The 21,775-nt window shown below is 45.2% G+C and overlaps 1 protein-coding gene across 1 annotated transcript; it reads left to right on the top strand.

Moving 5' to 3' along the window:
• Positions 1-482: 482 nt before the first annotated feature.
• On the top strand, positions 483-21,540 carry epha2b (eph receptor A2 b). Its single transcript, XM_067239243.1, has 17 exons — positions 483-612; positions 1,286-1,365; positions 2,965-3,613; positions 12,694-12,849; positions 13,074-13,436; positions 13,569-13,696; positions 13,840-14,005; positions 14,258-14,357; positions 15,077-15,132; positions 15,228-15,353; positions 16,052-16,237; positions 16,432-16,493; positions 16,624-16,833; positions 17,005-17,154; positions 17,361-17,554; positions 17,990-18,145; positions 19,591-21,540. The coding sequence occupies exons 1-17, from the start codon at positions 531-533 to the stop codon at positions 19,697-19,699; spliced, it is 2,973 nt and encodes a 990-aa protein (XP_067095344.1). The 5' UTR covers positions 483-530; the 3' UTR covers positions 19,700-21,540.
• Positions 21,541-21,775: the final 235 nt, after the last annotated feature.

The raw sequence follows: 21,775 nt of genomic DNA, 5'->3' as shown, positions 1-21,775 counted from the left end.
GCCACCAGCCCCCCTAACTCCAACTTTGCTAATATTCATAAAGCGGTGGGCTGGATACATTTTTGGGGGGATATTTCCTTTTTAATGCTGAAGAAGAATAATGTAGTCTGAGGCTATTGAATCCTGGTATTCTACTTTGTGAATACATTTGTCTGCGCTTGTCACATTCACTCAATGTCCAAAGATGTGTGACTGGATTATGTGAAGTATATGAACAAAAAAACGCACTTCTTCTCCCTTTGTTAATGCCATACAATAAACCATTGAAAATCCACTGCAACCTAAACTTGTTTTGGAAGTACGTTGAAACGCTTTCCATGGGACTGTTGCACAGGTAGAGTTGTATAACCACAGCCACTTCCCGTGTGCCACACCCCCTTCCAATGTGCAGCACATTCCAACAGGCGGAGCCGGTGACGTTCCCGTTTGTGAATGAGGCTTCCGAAATATCCACACCGTTCAGTAGAACAACTAAAGTTTGAGTAGAAGGGTCCCAGTTTAGCCAAGAAGTAAAAGGAACAGTTTGCCAAATGGATTATCCGGGAATTAAACGCGTATTGTTTTCCTATGTATTTATAAACGGCATATTTATTACGTTACAAAGTAAAGAAGGTAAGTGATATTTTACTAATTTTATTTTATTTAGCAACTTTAAGAAAGTAAATGCTCTGCTTGTCCGCACAGGTTTTTAAACTTCCACACGTGTCTTGTAAGAGATATAGGACTCAAGGACATATATGTTTAAATAGAGCAGTGTTGGAAGTTTTTTTTTTTATCGGCCCTTGGATAGGCTTTAACAATTTTCTCGACAATAATTTATATTTGTCGTAATTTTCAGTGCGTAACCTGTTACGGACAACATTGCGACTTTAGATCCAAAGACGGTTCAGCGATTTAAGTTTAAGAGTTTAAGCAACGTTGACTTTAACATTAGTCTTGATAGTTAATATATCAAAATGAATTATTATCCGATAATTATTGTATACTTTCAGTCGGACAGGGAGATATGGGACCCCTCATGTGCCAGGCTGCAATTCATACATTTAACTTAACTTACTGGAGCTTATTAAACAAGTTAGATGCATACCGATATTCTATCTGATTAAGGCAAACTTTTCGTCCTTATCACTTTACCTATTGACACATTCTTGCCCCACCTTGCCCTCTGTCATATAACTTAAAAACTCCATTGATGCAGATGGTAATTGGAATCTAAAAACTCATGACTCACATTTCGCTGAACAATTTCAAAATATGCGCTCAATGTGTTTTCCCATCTATTCAGAAGTGCTTTTGGACATGAAGGCATCTGGAAGTGAACTGGGCTGGTTGACATGGCATTCAGAACAAGGGGACAAGCAAGGGGTAAGTGTTGCTGATACAGACTATATTGTTTAGCGTGTGTGTGTGTGTGTGTGTGTGTGTGTATGCAGAATGCATCTGACTTTTGTGGTTAGTGTCCATTGGTTCTCATCAGTGTTGATGCTTTTCAGTCGTCAGTAGTGAAAGCCTAATGGATGGTTGAGCAAGGGAAGGGGTTGCAGACTGGGTTTGAGCGTGTCTCGGCTGCAAAGACCGGAGAGAGAAGAGCTGGTAGTTTTGTACAGAATAGTTGTGGTTTCTCGTGGCTTAAGGGCAGTAGCTCCAGAATGGGATGTTAGGCTACAATTAACTTTTTAAGTTTGTAACATATGGTGCCTTTTTGGGGGGGAAATGTAAATCCAGCTATTATGTTGAGTTATCCTCCTACAAGATGATGTAGGCTTGACATTTTTATTACAGTAGTGGTCTATATCTGTGACTCTCTCAGCTGGTGTGTTGTTCTCTGTGTGTGTGTGTGTGTCTGTGTGTGTGTGTGTATGCGTACTTGGGACCAATGTCACATTGCCATATGAAGTGACCTTTCAGGTTCATGTAAATTCATTGCACATGGAGTTATTGGATGTGCTGATGACTCAATAACATGTTTGGACGTGTTGCACCTTCAAGCACAATATTCAAGGTCTGCCACAATCTTTTTTTATTCGACAATTGTCCTGGCAGCTGTTCTTATTTTTTCTTACAATATTACATTTGTAGTCCTGAAATACTCAACTTTTAAGACTTGATTACTGGAATACTCACCGTCATTATAGTCATCATTTATGATGATCATCTTTTAAATCAGTTTTATTGCGGTTAAATACTCCTTTAAAACATTCAGTAGTAGCTTTATGGAGGCGTTGGTGCAGTAGTTGCACATCAAGTTTATATGCAGTGCCCCTGAGTCAGCCAACAAAGCACATTCCTTTAATTAATAGCATGGTGGCAACATGCAGAGAGCAAACCACAGCCTCTCACCCTGTAGGGGCCAAATATATTTCAACCACCCCTACCATAGGTTAAAGGACGCTGTTAGGCTTTTCACACAGATGTCTGTAGCAACAAAGAGTTGTTTTGGATAGACTGAGAACCACTAGATAGTGTTTTGTATATCAAAGATTGGCGTTTGGATGGTATTTTTAGGTATCGGTTACCCTGATCTTTTAGATAGAGCCCATACAAGTGCTCGTCTTTAATCTCTCAAGTGTTACATCTTGATAAACGTCAAGTGTTTCTACAGATATCAGATTTCATCTGACTGTAAGTATCCTGAGATTTCTTGAAAGGAAACCTGTATTGGGGGAAAAAATTTAGTATAATCTTTAATTGTTCATGAGAGAAAACATTAAAGCAGAAAGCATTAAGTACTGGAAACACAATCTAGAGTCCTGAGGCCTGCCCCCCCTCCTGCACACACATACGCTCTGTGGTTTCAGGGTTCAAATTTCCAGGTTGCTGCTTAAAGTCTATAGATATCATATTTCTCAATTAGCATGCAAAATATCAACATGGGGGCCCCTGTAACTTAGACCAATATTTTTAGAAGTTCCTCTGGAGCAATGTGTTTTTCTAACTTTGCTGGTTTACCTTGCCGTGTTTCAGTGGGAGGTCGTCCAGAGGACCATCAACGGTTCTCAGTTGTACACCTACTCTGTGTGTAACGTAGGGGAGCGTGAGGAGGACAACTGGCTCCGCACCACCTTCATCCAGCGCCGTCCGTCTGCCTCGCGCGTCTTCGTGGACCTGGAGTTCATCGTGCGCGACTGCAACTCCTTCGGCGGTCCCTCGCTCACCTGCAAGGAGACCTTCAACCTCTTCGCCTCCGAAGCGGACGCTGACGTGGGCACCAGCTTCCGCAAGAGCCAGTTCAAGAAGGTGACCACCATCGCGCCCGACGAAATCACCGGCAATAACGAGCTTCGCATCAACATGGAGACCCGGGTGGTAGAGAACCTGTCCAGGAAGGGCTTTTACTTGGCGTTCCAGGACATCGGGGCCTGCGTTGCTCTCCTCTCCGTTCGAGTCTACTACAAAACCTGCCCGGCAACGGTGGAGAGCCTGGCCAAGTTCCCCGAGACGGTGGCCGGGGTGGACAACCAGGCGGTGAGGGAGGTGGCGGGGGTGTGCGTGGAGAACGCCGTGAGCGAGGAGTCGCCCGTCATCTATTGCACTCTGGATGGGAAGTGGGTGGTGCCTGTGGGGCATTGTCAGTGCAAGCCAGGCTATGAACCTGTTGGCAGCGAATGTCAAGGTAAGGAAGGTTTTTGTCTTGATCATGTTGTCTTGAACCCCATGACATTGGGAATTGTCAGAGTATGTTTACCCTCTTAAGATGTCTATCGGGTAAATTTTCTTTCTGTTTTGACTTTTTTTCCGTTTGTGCTGGTTGCAAAACATACAAATATGCAAGGCAGTTAGTTATTATGGTATGCTCATTATTGTGTTGGAATTCTCCCCTGGGCAAGCTGACTCTCCTGAGACGGAAAGAATGCCCGGACTACGTTCTACATGTAGAGGCATCATCTCTGACCTTAAACAAAATAATTGAAATCGCAACAAAGTGGTTTGGTTATTTAAATTACCCTATCCAAAAACTGCCTGGAATTTTCAGCACAGGACTGAAACATGCGTTATTGATGAACCACACGATTTCTTCAGACAGTAGCAAATCAAAGCCAATTTCATACCACAGAGGGTTTCACAGATGCCCATAGATCGACACCTATAACCAACCTAAACCCTAAAGGGTACATCCTTTCATCATTCACTTAGTATATCCTTTTGAAGGTATATACAGAACAAGGCAGGGAAGAGAGAGGGGATATACACACAGCAAAGGGCTTGGGCTGGATTGGACCCCAGGCCGCTGCGGTAAGACCTCAACACATGTGGTACCACGTACTTATCCAAGGAACCACAGCCTCTAGTAAATCCTTTTAAAATCTGTTCTACTCCCTGGTATCTCTGTAGTCACCTACTGTTAATGGTACTGTTGTATGGTACTCTAGTAATATTGATCAGGGCTGTTGGCAATGTTGTAAGGTAGTTTCCAGGTCATTTATTATCACTCGATCACTCATTTAAGAAGGAAAAAAAACGCCTGTCCTACAGTCTCACCGTAATTCAACAATTTAACTTTGTTGTCATGCTGCAACCATTATGCATTCATCACGTTCTCATCAGTCACCTCCCTGTCCTGGGGTGTAGCCTAGATGACAGGACTTGATCAAAGACAGGAGGTTGAGGAGTCACTGAGCAAATGCGCCAGTGATGGATGTTCTTCTTCAAGGCGTATGAGGGGAGGAAGGACCTGCCTGGCTCCCTGTTACTTTGTTCATTACTGGCTCCATACTTGTGACTGGGCTTGTTCCCTACCGGACTCAGTCTCTGCATCTCCGCCTCTCTCTGTGTTTCCCAACTCTCTCTTTCTGTCTCTGTCTCTCTCTGTCTCTTACCCACCCCACATATTTCAAGATTCTTTCTAAGACAGAGGTTCCATCATTTGAGTGTATTGTTTGACTACAGTGGCATGTTTGAGAGGGCCGGCGTGCTAGGGCCTGTTTGGAAGTATTCCGTGACAGAGCACCGCAAGACTCCCATCACCTGAATTGCTTAGTACACACAGACACACACACCCTGAATAGGCATGCGTTTATATGATTTATGGATTTTCACACTTAATTTCCCTTCCCTGTTACCCAACACTGTCTTATCACAGGACGGAACTTTCTGTCAGTCTGTTGTTCTGGTTCTGGTGTAAGAGAAACACATCGAAAGAGATAGATGGGGGGGGGGGGGGAGAGGGAGAGGGAGAGGGAGAGGGAGAGGGAGAGGGAGAGGGAGAGGGAGAGGGAGAGGGAGAGGGAGAGGGAGAGGGAGAGGGAGAGGGAGCAGATAAGAGAGAAGACAGCAGAGCTAAAGAGAGCTTGTGTGTGTTTGTGTTTGAGAGAGTGGTGTGATAAAAAGGTGAGGAATGGAATGCAAAGGTAGAGGAACAATGAAGTGCTGTGTTCGTTGCTGGAGGGTGCTCTCCTCCCCTACCAGTGCTCGCGGTTGGTACATTTTTGTTCCCTTTACTGAGCTGCCTCACGGATTACTCCAGACCTGATGATTTTCCCAAGGGAGAGACCCAGGCCAGCCCTTACCGGGAAATGGATAGAGGCAATGGTTTTGAGAAAATGAATCGGTTGGAAATGGTTCTCTTTAGTACAATGGAAGGTCAAGATGAATGAACAAGGAGGTCGCGGTTAGCCATCATCTCACACACACTCTATGAAGTTATTTCTACGTATATGCTCACATGAAGTGAGTGTGCGCGTGCACACGCGCGGGTACACACACTCTTCCTCCTTTCCTATGTATGTTCCAGTTGACTCATTGTTGACATTGACACAGTTTTCCTTCTCTTAAAACGCCCTTCCTTACACATAATCTTAGCTGGCACAATGGAAACACATACCTTATGTGACCACACAAAGACCCATTTGCTTTTTTGGCTGCTCCTTGAATTGTGAGCAGCTGTCCTTGCCCACACCTTGAGTACCATAGTAAAGCTCTGTACACACACTTCCCAAAGCAGGGCAAATATAGAGTTTCCAAATGTTCTTGTTTACAGATTAAGTCTGAATGTTGAATTTTGGGGTTCTTTACAATAGTTTCTGTGGGAAGAATGGGAGTCTTCATGGAACTAGAAAATAGATTCTGGTAAAGTTGTTTTTCTCATTACATTTAGGAAAGGTTCCAGTAATCTAGTCACCCCCCCCCTTTTCCCCTGAACTGATATAACAACTGCTGGTGACTAAGTTGAAGCTGTATTGACTGTGCCGTGTGGTGAATGACTTGTATGGGTACTAATTGACTTGGGTGTGTGTGTGTGTGTTTTAAGTAACTACTGGTTCGGCTTGCGTTTTTGTCTTCCTGTCGTCTGATTTCTTTTGCTCCTTCTCTGTCTCTGTCCTCCTTATCCCCTTCACGTGTGCACACATTATCAGTTTCTGTTTCTCTTGCCCTTTGTTAACATTTATTTCATATCTCATGTTCTCAGTTTGTCCCTTTACCCTTTCTTACTTCCGGTTTTCCTGTGAGTTTCCTGACAGACGTGAATCACAAGTTTTCCTGTGTGTAACAAACTGCAAAATGTTGTTCTGTTTAGCGGATTATGAAGATTGTGTTATTTTTGGCCTCCGCAGGTACTGAATGTGACACAAGTCATATTTAAACATCCCGTTTCACACGGCCCAGATGAGACTGTTTAGGCTTCATACTGTTCTGTGTTCCCCAGTAAATAAACAAGCTTGCAAACTGGACAACTGTCTCCAAAAGATAAATAGAGTACACATTTGACCAGTATTCCCAATCTGTGAAACATTTTTGGTGCAGATACGTTCTCGCAGGGGAAACAGTTGTCAGCGTTTGCATGTAAGCCAAGAAACACAAACATTTAGTCAAGATAGTTGTATTTGTTATGTGTCTTTAGGGAGCTGGAAGACATCTGGGAGCTAAAAACCCAGAACTGATAAAGAGTGTGTTATAGTATAAGAGGTCTATCTGTTGTTTAACATGAAGAAGTTGAGAACAACTGTTCTTTTCCAGTGTCACAAGTATCTGGTACTTGAGTCAACTTGGCGATCCCAGTCATTCTGATACCTCTCTAAGACCATAGTGCTCTAGTGAGGATTCACTCCTATGTCTCCTTATCTGATTGGGTGTGTGTATTGACTTTAACTCGTCTTACCTCTGAGTCAGTGGATTTAAGATGATGGAATTATCCTCATCCTAGTAGATTATTCTTGCGCCCATGATTACTTATTTTTCCGTAGCACAGAGAGAAAAAAAAAGTCTGAGTCATCGTCTTATCAGACTTGGTAACACTTTGTAAAGATGCCAATACTGTGTAAATGTCTCTTTCTTGTTGGCTCTTGGTAGAATTGGAGGTTTTCTGGAGTGGTCATGATTACTTTGAGCAAGGATCTTTGATCTCCTGCCAAGTGAATGTCAACCTTTTAACTGTGCTTCTGAGGAGACGGTTGGATAATGGGAGATGGGGGCTCTGGAGATGTGCCTCTGAGCACTGTCGTGCACCGTCTTGTTTAGCTCCATTTGGAATGAATTTAAGAAAACGTGGTTATTTTGTGAACTCTTGAGAGGATGACAGGAAGTGTGGTTGGGAGAGAGTTGGCTTCCAATATCGTAAAGATTGATTTAAAAAATGTGCGCTACTCATGTGGTCTGTTGGTCTGACGTTCGTTTCGTGTCGGCCTGAACTTCGGATAGATGAAATGCATATCAAGGAAATAGATATCACCTTCAGGATGCAAGTTGAGTCTCTCTCTCCTTCTGTCATAGGGAGGGTTAAAGATGTAGATGTTTAGATTTGACCGTATAGCAACCTGATAAAATAAATATTTAAGTCACGTTAAAAGCGTCTTTATGTTGAGACCAGCTGACATGAACTCTACTCTGGATTCTGCTTGCCGTGGCAATTTTGTAAGTATTTTCCGGGCCATTTTACTCAGTATGCTTTTGCGGAGGGACATATTTCCTTTCTGTGACATTCCTTTGCTGGGGGCCGTGGGGCAGATGTAGCAATGTGGACTGTATTGTGCTGCTGGTTTGTGAGGTCAGCATTTTCCTTCCTCACGTCAGTCTGGCGTCCCCAGCCCCCCCCAGCCCCCCTCCCCCCTAGGTCGGACAGGACAAGCTAAAGCGGAAACCGGAGGCCACCCTAATCCCCTCTGTGACTCCCCTACCCGTTGGCTCAGGGCTTTCCATTGTTGCCCCTCAGTCGCTCGCTTCAGTCAAACTGCTGCATTTTTTTGTCCTCCCTGATAACTAATTTTGTTTATTGGTGAGTTTGGCCTCTTGTTTTGTACCGGAAGCAGACACTTGTTTGGAATGCAACATGTGTTGCTGCCACCTGGATGTCTGGCTTTGACTTTTAGGAAGGGGGGGGGGGGTGTAGGGGAAATATGTCCTAGATGACTGGGACTGTGGTCAGTCTGTGGTCAGTGAGACTTGGCATGGGCCTTAGATTTAGAAAGGTTCGAATCAGATCTTCACTCTTTACACTTGACTTCAGCCATTACTAGTCTCATCTGTTTTCACTCTTTTGAACCCATTTCTGTCCCCTCTGTCACTCCTAGTCTTTCCATTCCCTTCTGTTTCTCCTGTGAGCACGAGGGACAGAAGAGGGTGAAAAGAAAGGAGATTAGAGATTTTATTGTGTTTGTTAACAACCCAAGATGAAAGCCAGAGTGGAATTGTAAAACAGATGTAATTCCCTTACAGCTCCCCCATCGCTCCCTTAATCCTTTTGACTAATGCATCCCCCCCCCTCCTATCATCAACACCCCCACACCTTAACCCTACCTCTCTGTCTCGGTGACCCCTGACTCATGTTACCATTACACCTCCCCCATCAGAGACCTCCATTGTTTACCCTCAACTACTCAGCCCCCAGCCCCCACCCATCTGACAAATGACAAGTTGTCATGCACCTATAAACATAGTGACATGACATAGTAAAGGTGGGGAAGCAGGGGTGGGTTGGGCGACCTATGTAATGGGGTGGAGGGTGGGGGGGGGGGGTTCAAATTGAGGATAGGCCTACGGGCTTGGTGAGATATGTTGACTTGAAATGCTGACGTTTCCCTGCAAATCTACCCTTTGAAGGGCTTTGTCTTGATAAGAATCTAGACATCGTGTTTTTTCCCCCTAGAGTTTCTTTTAAAGGTTTGTCTTTTAAAGTCTGCCATCCTTCTGAAATGAACCTCTCCCTCTGTGAAATAAGGTGCTGGCTGTTCTTTCCTCCCCCTCCTCCCTTCTCCTCCTCCCCCTCTTCCCTTCTTCTTAGCTCCCTCATTCCTCCACCCTGTGTTTGTTTTAGTTGGCCATCGACTCACTGTTGTCGAGGACAGTTTAACTCACTGCTAGCCTGGGGCAGACATGACCCTTTAGCTTTTAAACCCTAAGAGCCAGGGTAGACTAGTTTTTTTGTTCCACAGGTCCATCAACGCTCTTTCTCTCTCTCTGTCGCTCTCTCTCTCTGTCGCCCTCTCTCTCTGTCCCTCCCCCACACCATCCACTTAAATGAAGTCCTGGGGGAGATTTCTGTCGTCCAGCCACCATGTTACCCATTCATCCATCCATCCGACCATACATTCATCACTGTCTCCATCTCATCCATCTTGACTCCTGCTGACAGACTGGCCCCACTCAGCTTCCAGAGAGAAACTGTCCCCGCTGCTCGCTCACAATAAACAAACGCAGAGGTACTTAGCGACGGGGGCCTCTCAGATGACAAACAGAACCTCCAACTCCAGGGACGGCGGAGGGAAAACAGAGACATCTGATCTTAAGTTTCTCGGCCGAGACAGACTTTCAAGAGGTTGACAGGTTTTTATTTACGTGAGAAATGACAGGAGTTTTTACTCTCCGTGAGTCTCCGATTCCTCGCCCCTTGGTAATCAGTTGAGTTATCCCCTGGTATTCGTTTCCACTAGACTACATCTCAGAGAGTCGTGTTCCATCTGTGGCTCTTTGACTCTTGCTCATTTTCCCTACCTGTACTTTGATTGGCTGCTCGAGGAAGGAAGTGTCGCGTCAGCCCGGCTCTTCCTGCTTCCTGTTGTGTCCAGCAACAAGGCAAAGACAAAGCCCTCCGCCTCCTCTCTCCTGCCCAGGAACATTCCTTAACCGTGCTTCACTTTGTTGTCGAGGAATCCATTGGTGAATACCCCATCAACCTATCAACACATTCGTAGGTTTCATTTACTGTCCGTGCGAGTCACGCGGCCTGCACATGCTCACTCGTGCTGACCTTTATGGGGAATGGCTGTTCAGGAAATGGCCTGCAAATATGGCCATGGCCGTGCCTCCTGTTGGGTGGTGTGTACAGGAATGCATGTTGATTATAGAGTCAAGCTCCCAGTGTTAAGCCATCTTCCCCACTGCACTAACCACAATGCATTGCAGTCGGTCTTCGGGCGGCCCCCGGAACGCACAACAAAAAAAAGAAGAGGCTAGTCCCTTCTATTCAGTTGCCATGTGGCATCTGGGCTATTCCCCATTTGCAACAAGTGTTTTTTCTTCTGAGCTGAATGGGGTGGCATTCTGCCGGGCTGCTGGTCAGGGCTGAATGGTAATGTTAATGGGGTAGCTCGGAGTGTGGGGAGGGTCGGGTGGGGATGGAGGAATCTGAGGATTAGGAGAGGAGAGGTAGATGGCAATTGGGGTTCGGGGCGGCAGCTGTTGGGCTCACTCAATAGATTAATTCTCTTCATATATTTTGCTCCCTCCCTCCCTCCCTCCCTCCCTCCCTCCCTCCCTCCCACCCTCCCTCCCTCCCTCCCTCCCTCCCTCCCTCCCTCCCTCCCTCCCTCCCTCCCTCCCTCCCTCCCTCCCTCCCTCCCACCCTCCCTTACTCTCTGCTTTTCTTCCTCCTAACTCCCCAGTAGGATTCAGTATCCCTCTTTTAATATCTCTGTTCTTTTTCAGCCCTTCTGCTTCTGTTCATCCCTCTCTTTTTTCAGACTACCCCTCGTCTGCACAGGTCGTGTTAATGAGTAGTCGTGAATGTTTTTTGAAACAGCTGGTAGAGAGAAAGAGAGAAAGAGAGGAGGGTTTGTGTTGAAAGGAGGAATGAGCAACATGCCAGGCTCTGGGATGGCGTGTGAAACGCCAAATTCTTTTCATGCTAAGAATTTTCTCTCAATATCAAAGAATGTGTGTGCTGTCATTCATTCAGAGTGATGTGTATAGCTATATTTAAGTCTCCCTTGAAACAACTGCCCTAACCACAACTTTGGAACCACAATGAGACAAAGACTGAATGGATTTCAGAGAAAACTCTCATATTCAATTGAGCGAATGGCCTTGATATCCTGTCAATGAGACGGGTGTGGTTTCTGTCTGTAGTGTGTGTGGTCACATGTGGGTTCCAAGTGAACTTAAGTCAACTTGACCACAAAGCAGTCCACTGGATCACAGATAATGCTGCATGGACTTGAAATATGATATGTCTTTTTCCTCTCAGTTTCTCTTTCATCTTGTCCTAGATTTGGCTCAGAGACACTAAAACTATCAATCAGTGACTCACTTAAAACATGACTTTGCCTCCCTCGCAGGTCACTATAATTGGCCCTTTACTTGAGATCTTTTTTTTTTTTTCCTTATTCTTGTGGGTAGTCTTTCAGTCATGACACTCTGTCCAACACTCATACAAACTTGTAATACTTGTAGTACGTTTTGCAGCATGAACATATATTTTTTATACAATTTTTTTCATACTATTTACATTATGAAATAGACAATACTCAAGATTAATGAGATTTCCAGGGGATACTGATTAGATTGTGTGTGCGTGAGTGAGTGTATGCATGCGTGTTTGTTTCATGGTAAGAACAGGTGTCAAGGAGAGGCCGATAATCCTTTCTCTGATGTCAGATGTGCTTTCTGAGGGGCCAGTGGGTGTTTGCATGCGTTTGTGTGTGTGCACTTGAAAGGGGATAGAGCCAAGGACATGACCAGCAGTCGTTGGAATGTTTTCGTAGGGCAGAAGGGGGGCGCCTTCTCATTTTCACTCTCCTTTATGGCACTCACAGAGAAATTTCACACCGTATTAAGTTCAGATTTCACTACTGTGGCGCACAGCTGGATCCTATACCTGCATTTCTCTCAAAACTCGTGTGTGAAATTAGCAGTCATCTTAGCTAAGTGATACTGTTTCATTTCTGCGCAGGGTGTCTGAAAAAGGCAGTTGAAGAATGCGCAAAATGGCAGATTAGACTCTGGGATGTTGCAGATTCTTCACCTCAGCCTTCCCTTCAGTTTCTCCGGTACTGAAGCATTGATGGCTGACTTTCAGTCCTGGAATGTGGGATGACTGGTTATGTTTGTTGAAAGACAGAGAGACCGAGAGAGACAGAGGGGGATGGTTTGAAAGAAGAAGAAGAAAAAAAGAGGACTTGCAGTGCAGAGCGAGCAGGGAGTCTGGCTGTGTTTCTGAACCCGAAACTCAGATCTGAGCGCGGCGTATTAATCACCAATGTAAACACTTTACAGAAGATCTGCCATGTTTTCTTTCCAATATCTCAACCCAATGGCCCTGACCAGACACAACCTCTCACCCTCAGCAACATGAAGGCCGTTCAGCCTAACCATGAACAGGCAACAGGAATATTCCCCTTTCACCTCAACCCTCTTAGATCTACACGCGTGTCTGTGATGAAAGGCTCAGAAGGGTTATCCTCTGGACGGGGACCAGAGTCTGTGATATTTCCCCCCTTGGATCATCGGCGCCTGATGCAGTTTCTGTTCTGTTTGTGTTCTCAGAGTGTCGGCCAGGGTTCTTCAAAGCCTTAGCGTCCAGCAAGGAGTGCGAGGTGTGTCCTGCCAACACCCAGCTGCTTAGCTCCGGAGCACTGCTCTGCGCCTGCATGGAGGGCTTCTACCGAGCCCCGGACGACCCCCCTATAGGTCCCTGCTCAGGTGAGGAGGAGGCCAATCTGGGTCATTTGCTTTTTTTTTTTTTTTTTTATGGGACGTCCCAAAAAAACAACTGAAGTTTATTACACAAGTTTTGTGACAGGCTAAAAGTGGTTACTTAATAAAAGGATGGACAATTAGAATTGTAGTAAAAAGAAGTTAAAGTGAAAGACCAGAAACATTGAGACTGACCTAACCCTTCTACCTGACCTCTGACCTTACCTCAGGCCCGCCTTCGGAGCCTCGTGACCTGGTTGCCACGACCACTCAGCTAGCGGCGGGCCGGCTGCTTCTCACCTGGACCGCGCCTCTGGACACGGGCGGGCGCAGTGACATCACCTACAGCGTGGAGTGTCGCCGGTGCGACGGCGCCGCCTGCCAGCCTTGCGGGGAGAAGGTCCGCTTCGATCCGGCCAGCGGAGGCCTAACGGACACCCAGGTGTCGTTGAGCGACCTGGAGCCCCACCTCAACTACACCTTCACCGTGGAGGCCTACAGCGGCGTGTCTCAGATGGCCAGCCAGGCGACGCCACGCATGGGCAACCGGTCGCCTTACACCAGCACCCTTACCACCGCCCTGGACTACACAGGTGGGTGACGAGAGAGTTCAACGGCAACGACTTCAAGACAACTTGTGGGGTGCACCTACACATGCTCCTTTATATATGTGCCGGTCTATCTGTGTTTTCTTAACTCCCTCCCTGCGCCCTTCTTCTCCTCAGAGCCCCCCAAGGTGACCTCCATGCGTCTGGACGAGCGGACCTCCACCAGCCTGTCTCTCTCCTGGATGGTGGCCCCCCGCAGGGCTCAGCCACGGCCCATCCAATACGAACTCATCTACCGCAAGAAGGTACCTCCCTCTGCCCAGCACCAAAGCTCTCCAAAAATACCACACCAAGGCCTTCGACGAGCAGATCTCACCAGCTCCTAGTTGACCAATCCTTTCCCCCCCTCTTTCCTCCCACCTTTTTGTCTCCTGTCCTTTGTTCCCAGGATGACAACGTGAACATGTACACAGTGTTGGTACTGGACAAGAGCTCAGCCCAGATCATTGACCTTACCCCAGGCACGGCCTACCTCTTCAAGGTGCAGCCCTTCCCTAATGAGGGCGTTCCCGGGGTCTCCAGCATGGAGGACGAGTTTGAGACGATGTCTGAACGTAAGACAGGAAAACAGGGATGGGTGGAACTCAGTAGTGGAGCAATTTGACCCCAGATCAAGCCCCCCCCCCCCCCCACCATCGCTTTGTATAAAAACCTCTGCTAATTAATACATTTTTATCATAGGAAGGAAGGGAGGAACGGAAAAATTATTGGAAGACTGCTTGCATCTCCTACGTGTTTATTAGCTGTGATGTGTTGCTTCTCCAGAGCAGAGCGGTCTGTGTCTAACGTGTGTCTGTGTGTCGCAGCCTCTTCAGCCCAGAACAACACAGCGGTGATCTTCGGCGCAGCTGCAATCGTAGCAGCCGTGTTGTTCGTCGTGGTGGTGGTCCTGCTCGTACGGAAACGGTCAGCACCAAGCCATAACGACCCCCCCCTGCCACTTCTCTCTCCTCACCTTCTCGCACTTCTGTTAAACAGTCATAATACACACTCCTTTAGCGGTTTCCTCTCTCATGCTTCCCTTTTTTCTTTTGTTAGCGCTCCAACTGCCCCTTCGTTCAGTCTCTCTCCACCTCTCTCTCTCCACCTTCCCTCCTCCTTTCCCTTTTTGCTACTCTCACTTTCTTTTATCTGTATCTGTGTCCTTGCACTCACTGGGGAAGAATTGGTGTTGAATGCGGCTTGTCATTGCTCAATGAGTATACTCTAGTGAGTGTTGGGCTTTGAAAGGAAATGAGCCCGAGAGGGACATTGTGACTGATAAGGGCTGCTTGCCTCTTTCTGTGCCAGACTGTAGCCATTTTGTAAAGGTGACCCCCCTGCTCCCGTACAAGAGTAATGCTTCTGCCTGCTGCCTGCCTGTCTGTCTGGTAAATGGAATGGCAAACACAGATTGTCTTTGGCTTTTATCAAAGCACTGTTTGAGTGAATAGACGCGGTGTGCCAATGACTAGGCTTCTTTTGAGACAAGCTAGTCCCTGAGCTCTCCTTGAAAAGAGAGACGATTGTTGCTGAGTAGAGTTGCCTGGTTTATCAACCAGGCAATCAAATAAAACAAGTATGGAAAGAGAAAAGTGAAAAATGTGTTTGGATTGAGATGACAGTTGCTTATTTGTCTTGTTCAGGAGAAGGAACTCTCATGCAAGACAAGGACCAGAAGACACATATTTTTCCAGTTCAGGTACACAAGAGAATAGTAGCTCCATTCTCTCTTTTTCCTCGTTATATTCGGCAAAATATTAACATATATTACCTTTTTAAAAAAAATCTTTCTAGAGCAACTGAAGCCGTTGAAGACCTATGTGGACCCACACACTTACGAAGACCCCAACACGGCCGTGCTCAAGTTTGCCAGTGAGATTCATCCAAACCATATAACCAAGCAGAAAGTCATTGGAGCTGGTGAGTGAGAAATGCTGTAAAAACAATCTGAATCGGGGGTTTGAGACGAAAGTGTTGAAGGGTTTTTCCATCTCCAGTCACTGTAAAGTCAGCTTTGTTAGTTTTACAGACTAGCCTTTTGAGAAACGGTGGTTACATTGTGTTTTGCGTTCCCACTCTACAAGTTTGGACATATCAATGTGTGGCAACTCCTTAAGGCTCAGGAGGGACCGCAGTTTTAGACTCTAAATACCCTGTAATCATAGCAAATAATCACTGTATAGAAAAGTTGTTGGACCTGAACGCAAGTATTGAAAGAGGAGAGAAGTCCTCAGCTCGATACTACATCAGTTTATTTTGGTGTGACCACCTTTAACCTTTGAACCCACCCCTTCATTTCCCACGACAATGTTGCTTGACCCCCCCCCCCTTCTTCTCAACCCCCCCCCTCCCCCATATAACAGCTGATTCTCATGCTCCCACACTGCCGGCCCTCCGACAATCAGATCTCACCGCCTTTGACACAATCCTTCAGCACACGCCCAAAGCAAAACAACTCTGGATGCAGCCTTGTTTACACTTTGCTTATCCAATTACTAAGAAAACCCAGACAAAAGCATAGAAAACGATCCCCCAAAAAAGACAACTCTGGCTAAATTGTTTGGGCTATTTATTTATTTACATACATTTACGTATATATATGATGTTTGTTTCTACAGGGGAGTTTGGAGAGGTGTACCGTGGTATTCTGAAGGCTCCGAGCAGGAAGGAGGTGGCGGTGGCCATTAAGACCCTGAAGCCCGGCTACTCAGAGAAGCAAAGACAGGACTTCCTGAGTGAGGCCAGCATCATGGGACAGTTCTCTCACCAGAACATCATCCACCTGGAGGGGGTTGTCACCAAATGTAAGAACGGACTTGGTTAACGTTCCCCACCCGTGTTTGACCACACCCTCAACAACAAACTGTTATTCAAATCCTAACAGTTTCACCAATGATTATTCAAATATGACATGCTCTACTTGGCCAGTAAAACAAAACAAAAATTGTACATCTCATCCATTTGACTGACATTACCTTGCTTTTCTTGTTTTCCACAGTCAAGCATGCCATGATCATCACCGAGTATATGGAGAATGGAGCTCTGGATAAGTACCTGAAGGTGAGTTCATTAAACGTGTACATCACAGCAGTCCAAAACAGTGGTTGAATAAGAGCCAAACAGTGTGTTGATGGGAAGTGGCTGAACATTCACATCTGTCTGTCTGTGTCTGTCTGTGTTTGCCCCTCAGGACCACGACGGTGAGATTTCGTCCTTCCAGCTGGTGGGCATGCTGCGTGGCATCGCGGCTGGCATGAAGTACCTGTCAGACATGAGCTATGTCCACAGAGACCTGGCTGCTCGCAACATCCTGGTGAACAACAACCTCGAGTGCAAGGTGTCCGACTTTGGGCTGTCCCGAGTGCTTGAGGATGACCCCGAGGGCACCTACACCACCAGTGTGAGTTGATGCTGCTCAACTCGTCAGCTTGGATATACAAAAGTAGCTCTTAATCAGTTAATTACGAGGTTTTCTAGCTAGGTATAGATTTTATTGAGAATACCGGAATGGTTCTGTCGCCAAATCCAAATGCTTCCAGTTCTGAAGGAGTTGTTTCCTCATTCCAAACAGGGCGGTAAGATCCCCATTCGCTGGACAGCTCCAGAGGCCATCGCATACAGGAAGTTCACCTCTGCCAGTGATGTGTGGAGTTTTGGCATCGTTATGTGGGAGGTGATGGCCTTCGGGGAGAGGCCCTACTGGGACATGAGTAACCACGAGGTAGGCTGCAAACCCTGCTGCTCAGGGTGTTCTAGTCTTATCATTCTTTTCCTTGTTATTTGCTGTAGAAAATGCCAACATATACAACATTTGAACAGTATTCATTTGTAAATCAGACTCACACCAGCGCCAATGTCCAGGAAGTAACAGTCACCAGTGTTAGGGGTGTCTGAGATCTTCGTGTGACCTTTGACCTCTTGTGGCAGGTGATGAAGGCCATCAACGAGGCGTTCAGACTGCCGGCACCCATGGACTGTCCATCGACAGTGTATCAGCTGATGCTCCAGTGTTGGCTACAGGACCGTTCCAAGAGACCGCGCTTCCCAGACATCGTCAGCCTGCTGGACAAGCTGCTTCGGAGCCCCGACTCCCTGAAAGCCATCGCTGACTTTGACCCACGGTAGCGTTTGCATTACTGGACGTGTTTACTCTCTGCTTTACTGCTTACTTATGATGTCGAATTTCCTTTTGGGACTGATAAAGTGAATTGAATTGCTTTGTTTATTCAAAATTCTACGTGGAAAAAGTCGTTTTTAAGTCTTGTCGGGTCTGGGTCAGTACAGTAGAGTACAGTACATGGGAAAGCGTTAGTGATTGCGTGTGGTTGTATTTGTGTGTGTGTCAATGCATATTCGCCTGAATGAGAGTCACAACTGAGGAGAGAATAGAGTTGTCACGATCACCTCTCTTATCTGTTTACCCTACTGCCCCAACTGGTTCTTTATCTCTCTCTCGTCTCGGAAAACTATAATTACATGCTTTGCTTTGCTGTGCTGTGACTGATGTGGGAGGATCTGTTGGTGATTATCGCTGGGATCTGTTTGGCTTCTTCTAGGGTGTCCATTCGCCTGCCTAGCACCAGTGGTTCGGACGGCTCCCCCTTCAGGTTGGTGTCAGAATGGCTGGAGTCAATTAAGATGAGCCAGTACAGCGAGAACTTCTCCTGTGCTGGTGTAGTCACCATGGATCAGGTGCTGCAGATGAAAAATGAGTAAGTGGAGATTAATTTGACATTAAAAGCATGACGCATGTTTTAAAAAGGAGATCTTGATTAACCCTGACAGAGTTTAAGTGACAAAACACATTCGTTGCTTCTGTTTCCTGAGCTGTGTTATACTGGAAATATTCTGGAAGTGTTTTGGAGGAGGTCAGGAGTAGCGTTATTGTCTTGTTTTTGTTTAAAAAATAACTGCTTTTAACAGCCAGTAGAATAGTTTATGCACGATATAAACTCCAGCCTCAACTACAACATGAGAAACGAGTGAGATGGAAAATATGCTGGATAAAGAGAAAGACTAGGCTCATTTGTGGTTGCCTGGTGGTGGCGGCTTTTGGTTCCCTCCCTCCCTCCCTCCCTCCCTCCCTCCCTCCCTCCCTCCCTCCCTCCCTCCCTCCCTCCCTCCCTCCCTCCCTCCCTCCCTCCCTCCCTCCCTCCCTCCCTCCCTCCCTCCCTCCCTCCCTCCCTCCCTCCCTTTTTCTTTTTTCCTCTGCCCCCTCTCCTCCCCCACACTTGCTTCCCTGGGCAGCACTTTTGCTTGAGCTAAATCCCACTGCCTCTGTCTGTGCAGGGCAAAGGCCTTTGTGGTTTCTGCAGCATTAAAAGGGAGGAGTGAGATGTGGAGGAGGAGAGCAGAACTCCAGTAGAGCAGAAAGGGTGATGTGGCGATTAGGGGGATGGAGTAGTTGGAGTTGCCCCCTAAGCCCTCTGCACTTCTGTCTTGAAAGATGGAAGAGGTGCATGTAACATGGTGGAAATTCAGAGGGAAAGATTTCTCAATTAGCGTGCAGGACTTTTTTGAAGTTTTTGTCAGGATGAAAAAACTATGTGTAGGGGAAGAAAAAGGTGCATGGAGATTTTAATTAATTTGAGGCCATAATCCTAGACATGATTTAGTGCGGGCTGTGCTGAAACATGTCTTTGAAGTGCTGTATTCTTTGGTGAGATTTTTACATCCCCTATGTTCCAGCTTCTGTCATCTGGTAGCACTCTAACAAAACCATCAGCTATTTACAACACTCTCTCTGCTCACCAGACATGTGATTCATGGCTGGCAGGGAGAATCCTAGTTAAGTAATCAAGGCTTTAATTAAAGCTGTAATGAGGGGCTGGGATGTCGTACTTCTGCTGCAGGTTTTCTGTTATGGGGGGGAGGGGGGGGGGGGAGAGGCTCCCCGCTCTACTCCTTGTGAATTGAAGCCGTACTGTAATGATGTTACTCTGTTATCTCATAGTCTCATAGAGGAGATTGAAGGATTTCCTGAAAGATATATTTTTATCAAATTTAAGAGATGATTTTGTGATATAGTACACTAGAATGGGGATTTAACCACTCACAAACAATAAAACCGTTAAATCAAAGAATATATTTGAAACGTTAGAACAAAGCCAAGGTTGCCAGTCCTGGATCTGACACACTTGTCTCTTCTATTTCACAGGGATATCAAGAACATTGGCGTGAGACTGCCCGGCCATTTGAAAAGGATCGCCTACAGCATCTTGGGACTGAAAGACCAAACCAGCACCCTGAGTGTTTTTGCAGTGTGACCTGATCCTACTGTCACAGGAATTTGAATCGGACACTGAAATGGGCAGCCCTCAGACTGAACTTTAAACTAAGCTGAGCTGGATGAAGCTGCGGGGACGGCTTTGGACTGGCAAAGCCCGACGATCATGACCAGCCAAAAGAGACTGACTTGCTGTACTTGGAGATTTGTACCAGATTACAGATTCTGTATCAGATAACAGATTTGTAACAGTTCAATTTATCCATACAAAAAAAAAAGACTGGGTAAAAATACACAGTAACAGATGGGCCAGTTAGCCTTTGTAGATGAGAGTTATATATATTTTATTATCCATGTCTTGTGAACACATACAAGCCATTTCTCAAGCTTTGTATATTTTCTTCTTTGCATTCCAACTTTAACCCACACGTAATATCAAGTGTTTGAAAGCAATCGAGTCAACCAAGCGAAACCTTTCCTGTTAAGGCTGGTGTGTTAAAAAAAAAAAAAACGTTTCGGTTGTCTCTCGTGGCTGCAGGCCCCATGATTGCCGAAGACAAAAAGGACACACAATGACATTGATCTGCTCAATCGATGAGACTCTGTGGGGGAAAAGTGGTCTGCTGTAGCATTCTGGGAAAGAAAGCCAGTTGGTGGTATTGTCTCACGAGAGTAGAGTAATAACACCATAGTCCACATCGTCTCCTGCTAAACGATGCACTCCATACAGAGGACAGACTGAAACATGCACGTGCTGGCCATAGAAGTTAACAAGTTGCATAGGTTTGATTTGAGATCTCCATAATGTTGGATATTGTTGGCTGTTGCCATGCCAACTACTGGCTTACTTTAGATTTTAAGCTATGATCTAATAACGAGTTAAAAACAGAAAAGAAATGAGGTACTCATGTTTAGTTTTTAGGTTTTGTTTTTGCTCTCACTGCTTGTTCAAAAACATCACTTATGTAGCACTTATATCAGTTAGAATCCATTGTTCTTGGTTGGGTTTGATAACATTTGATTAATTTGTAATTATTTGTATTCATGTTTTAAGTTAATGAGGAAACAGACAAATGAAATACTATGCTTGAATTGAATAAATATATCTGGATTACCTTTCAAATGCATTGTGTCGAACTTCAGCAAGTTAGGAATACATTGTGTGCAAGATCTTTTTTCAATCAGTAAACAAAACATATGCTTTCTACAGATAACTTTTGTTATGTCTCTGATGACTTCATATAATGTATATATTAGCTTGGTTTCCAATTTCAATGTGACCAGATTTTTACATTTTACATGGAAACTGGATATTCTATTTTCATTGATTTTGAAGTTTAGTAAAAGAAATTGCATTGCATATCCTGAATCCACTTCATGCATTCCACTGAGTGGATAGATTCTCTGTTTATGGAAATACCTTGGATGCCTCAAATATTCCACCTGCCCATGCTTATTTTACCACAATGCTCTTAAATAATGACTGCAACTCATTTTGTTACTGAATCCCTCCCCATTACTTGAATTTTGTGTTTTATTTCCCTCATATATGCATCCGTAAAAAGTTTGACAGCATTTTAATTTAGTGTGGTAGATATCTAGTCCTCATTGTTAAAAAGGGATTATTTTCTTTCTTTTTACCTTATATTGTTTTTGACTTGAGAATCTGACCCCATGACCCCTACAATTCTTACTAGATCTGTCTTTCTGACAAATAGCAGTTGCTTCATTCTTTCTCTTTTCTCCACTGTTTTGTTTTTACTTTATTTAATAGCCTATTTATTTTTTACTTGTATTTATTTTCATAACATTAAGTTGGGATTTATGCATAATTGAAGGTTGTTTTTCAGTCACAATAAAAAAAATCTCTTTTATCCATCAGTTTGTATCTTGTTTATATTTATGTCTGATCTTCATGTCTGTGTCTTCCAATAAAGCCTGACATTTGATTTATTTTGGCATCCTCCCTTTTATATTTAAGGAGATAAAACTGCAGGCAGAATTTAATTTGGTTTGAAACAAGTATGACATCAAGACTTGATATCTTTTTGATGTTTCTGTTTGTTTCCTCCCACTGAGTCACGGATGGGCATTCATATTCTGAGAAAGTGTTGCT

Source organism: Osmerus mordax, chromosome 7, assembly GCF_038355195.1.
Source record: "Osmerus mordax isolate fOsmMor3 chromosome 7, fOsmMor3.pri, whole genome shotgun sequence".
In the NCBI taxonomy this organism is placed as follows: Eukaryota; Metazoa; Chordata; class Actinopteri; order Osmeriformes; family Osmeridae; genus Osmerus; species Osmerus mordax.
This window is presented reverse-complemented; position numbering and strand designations above follow the sequence as displayed.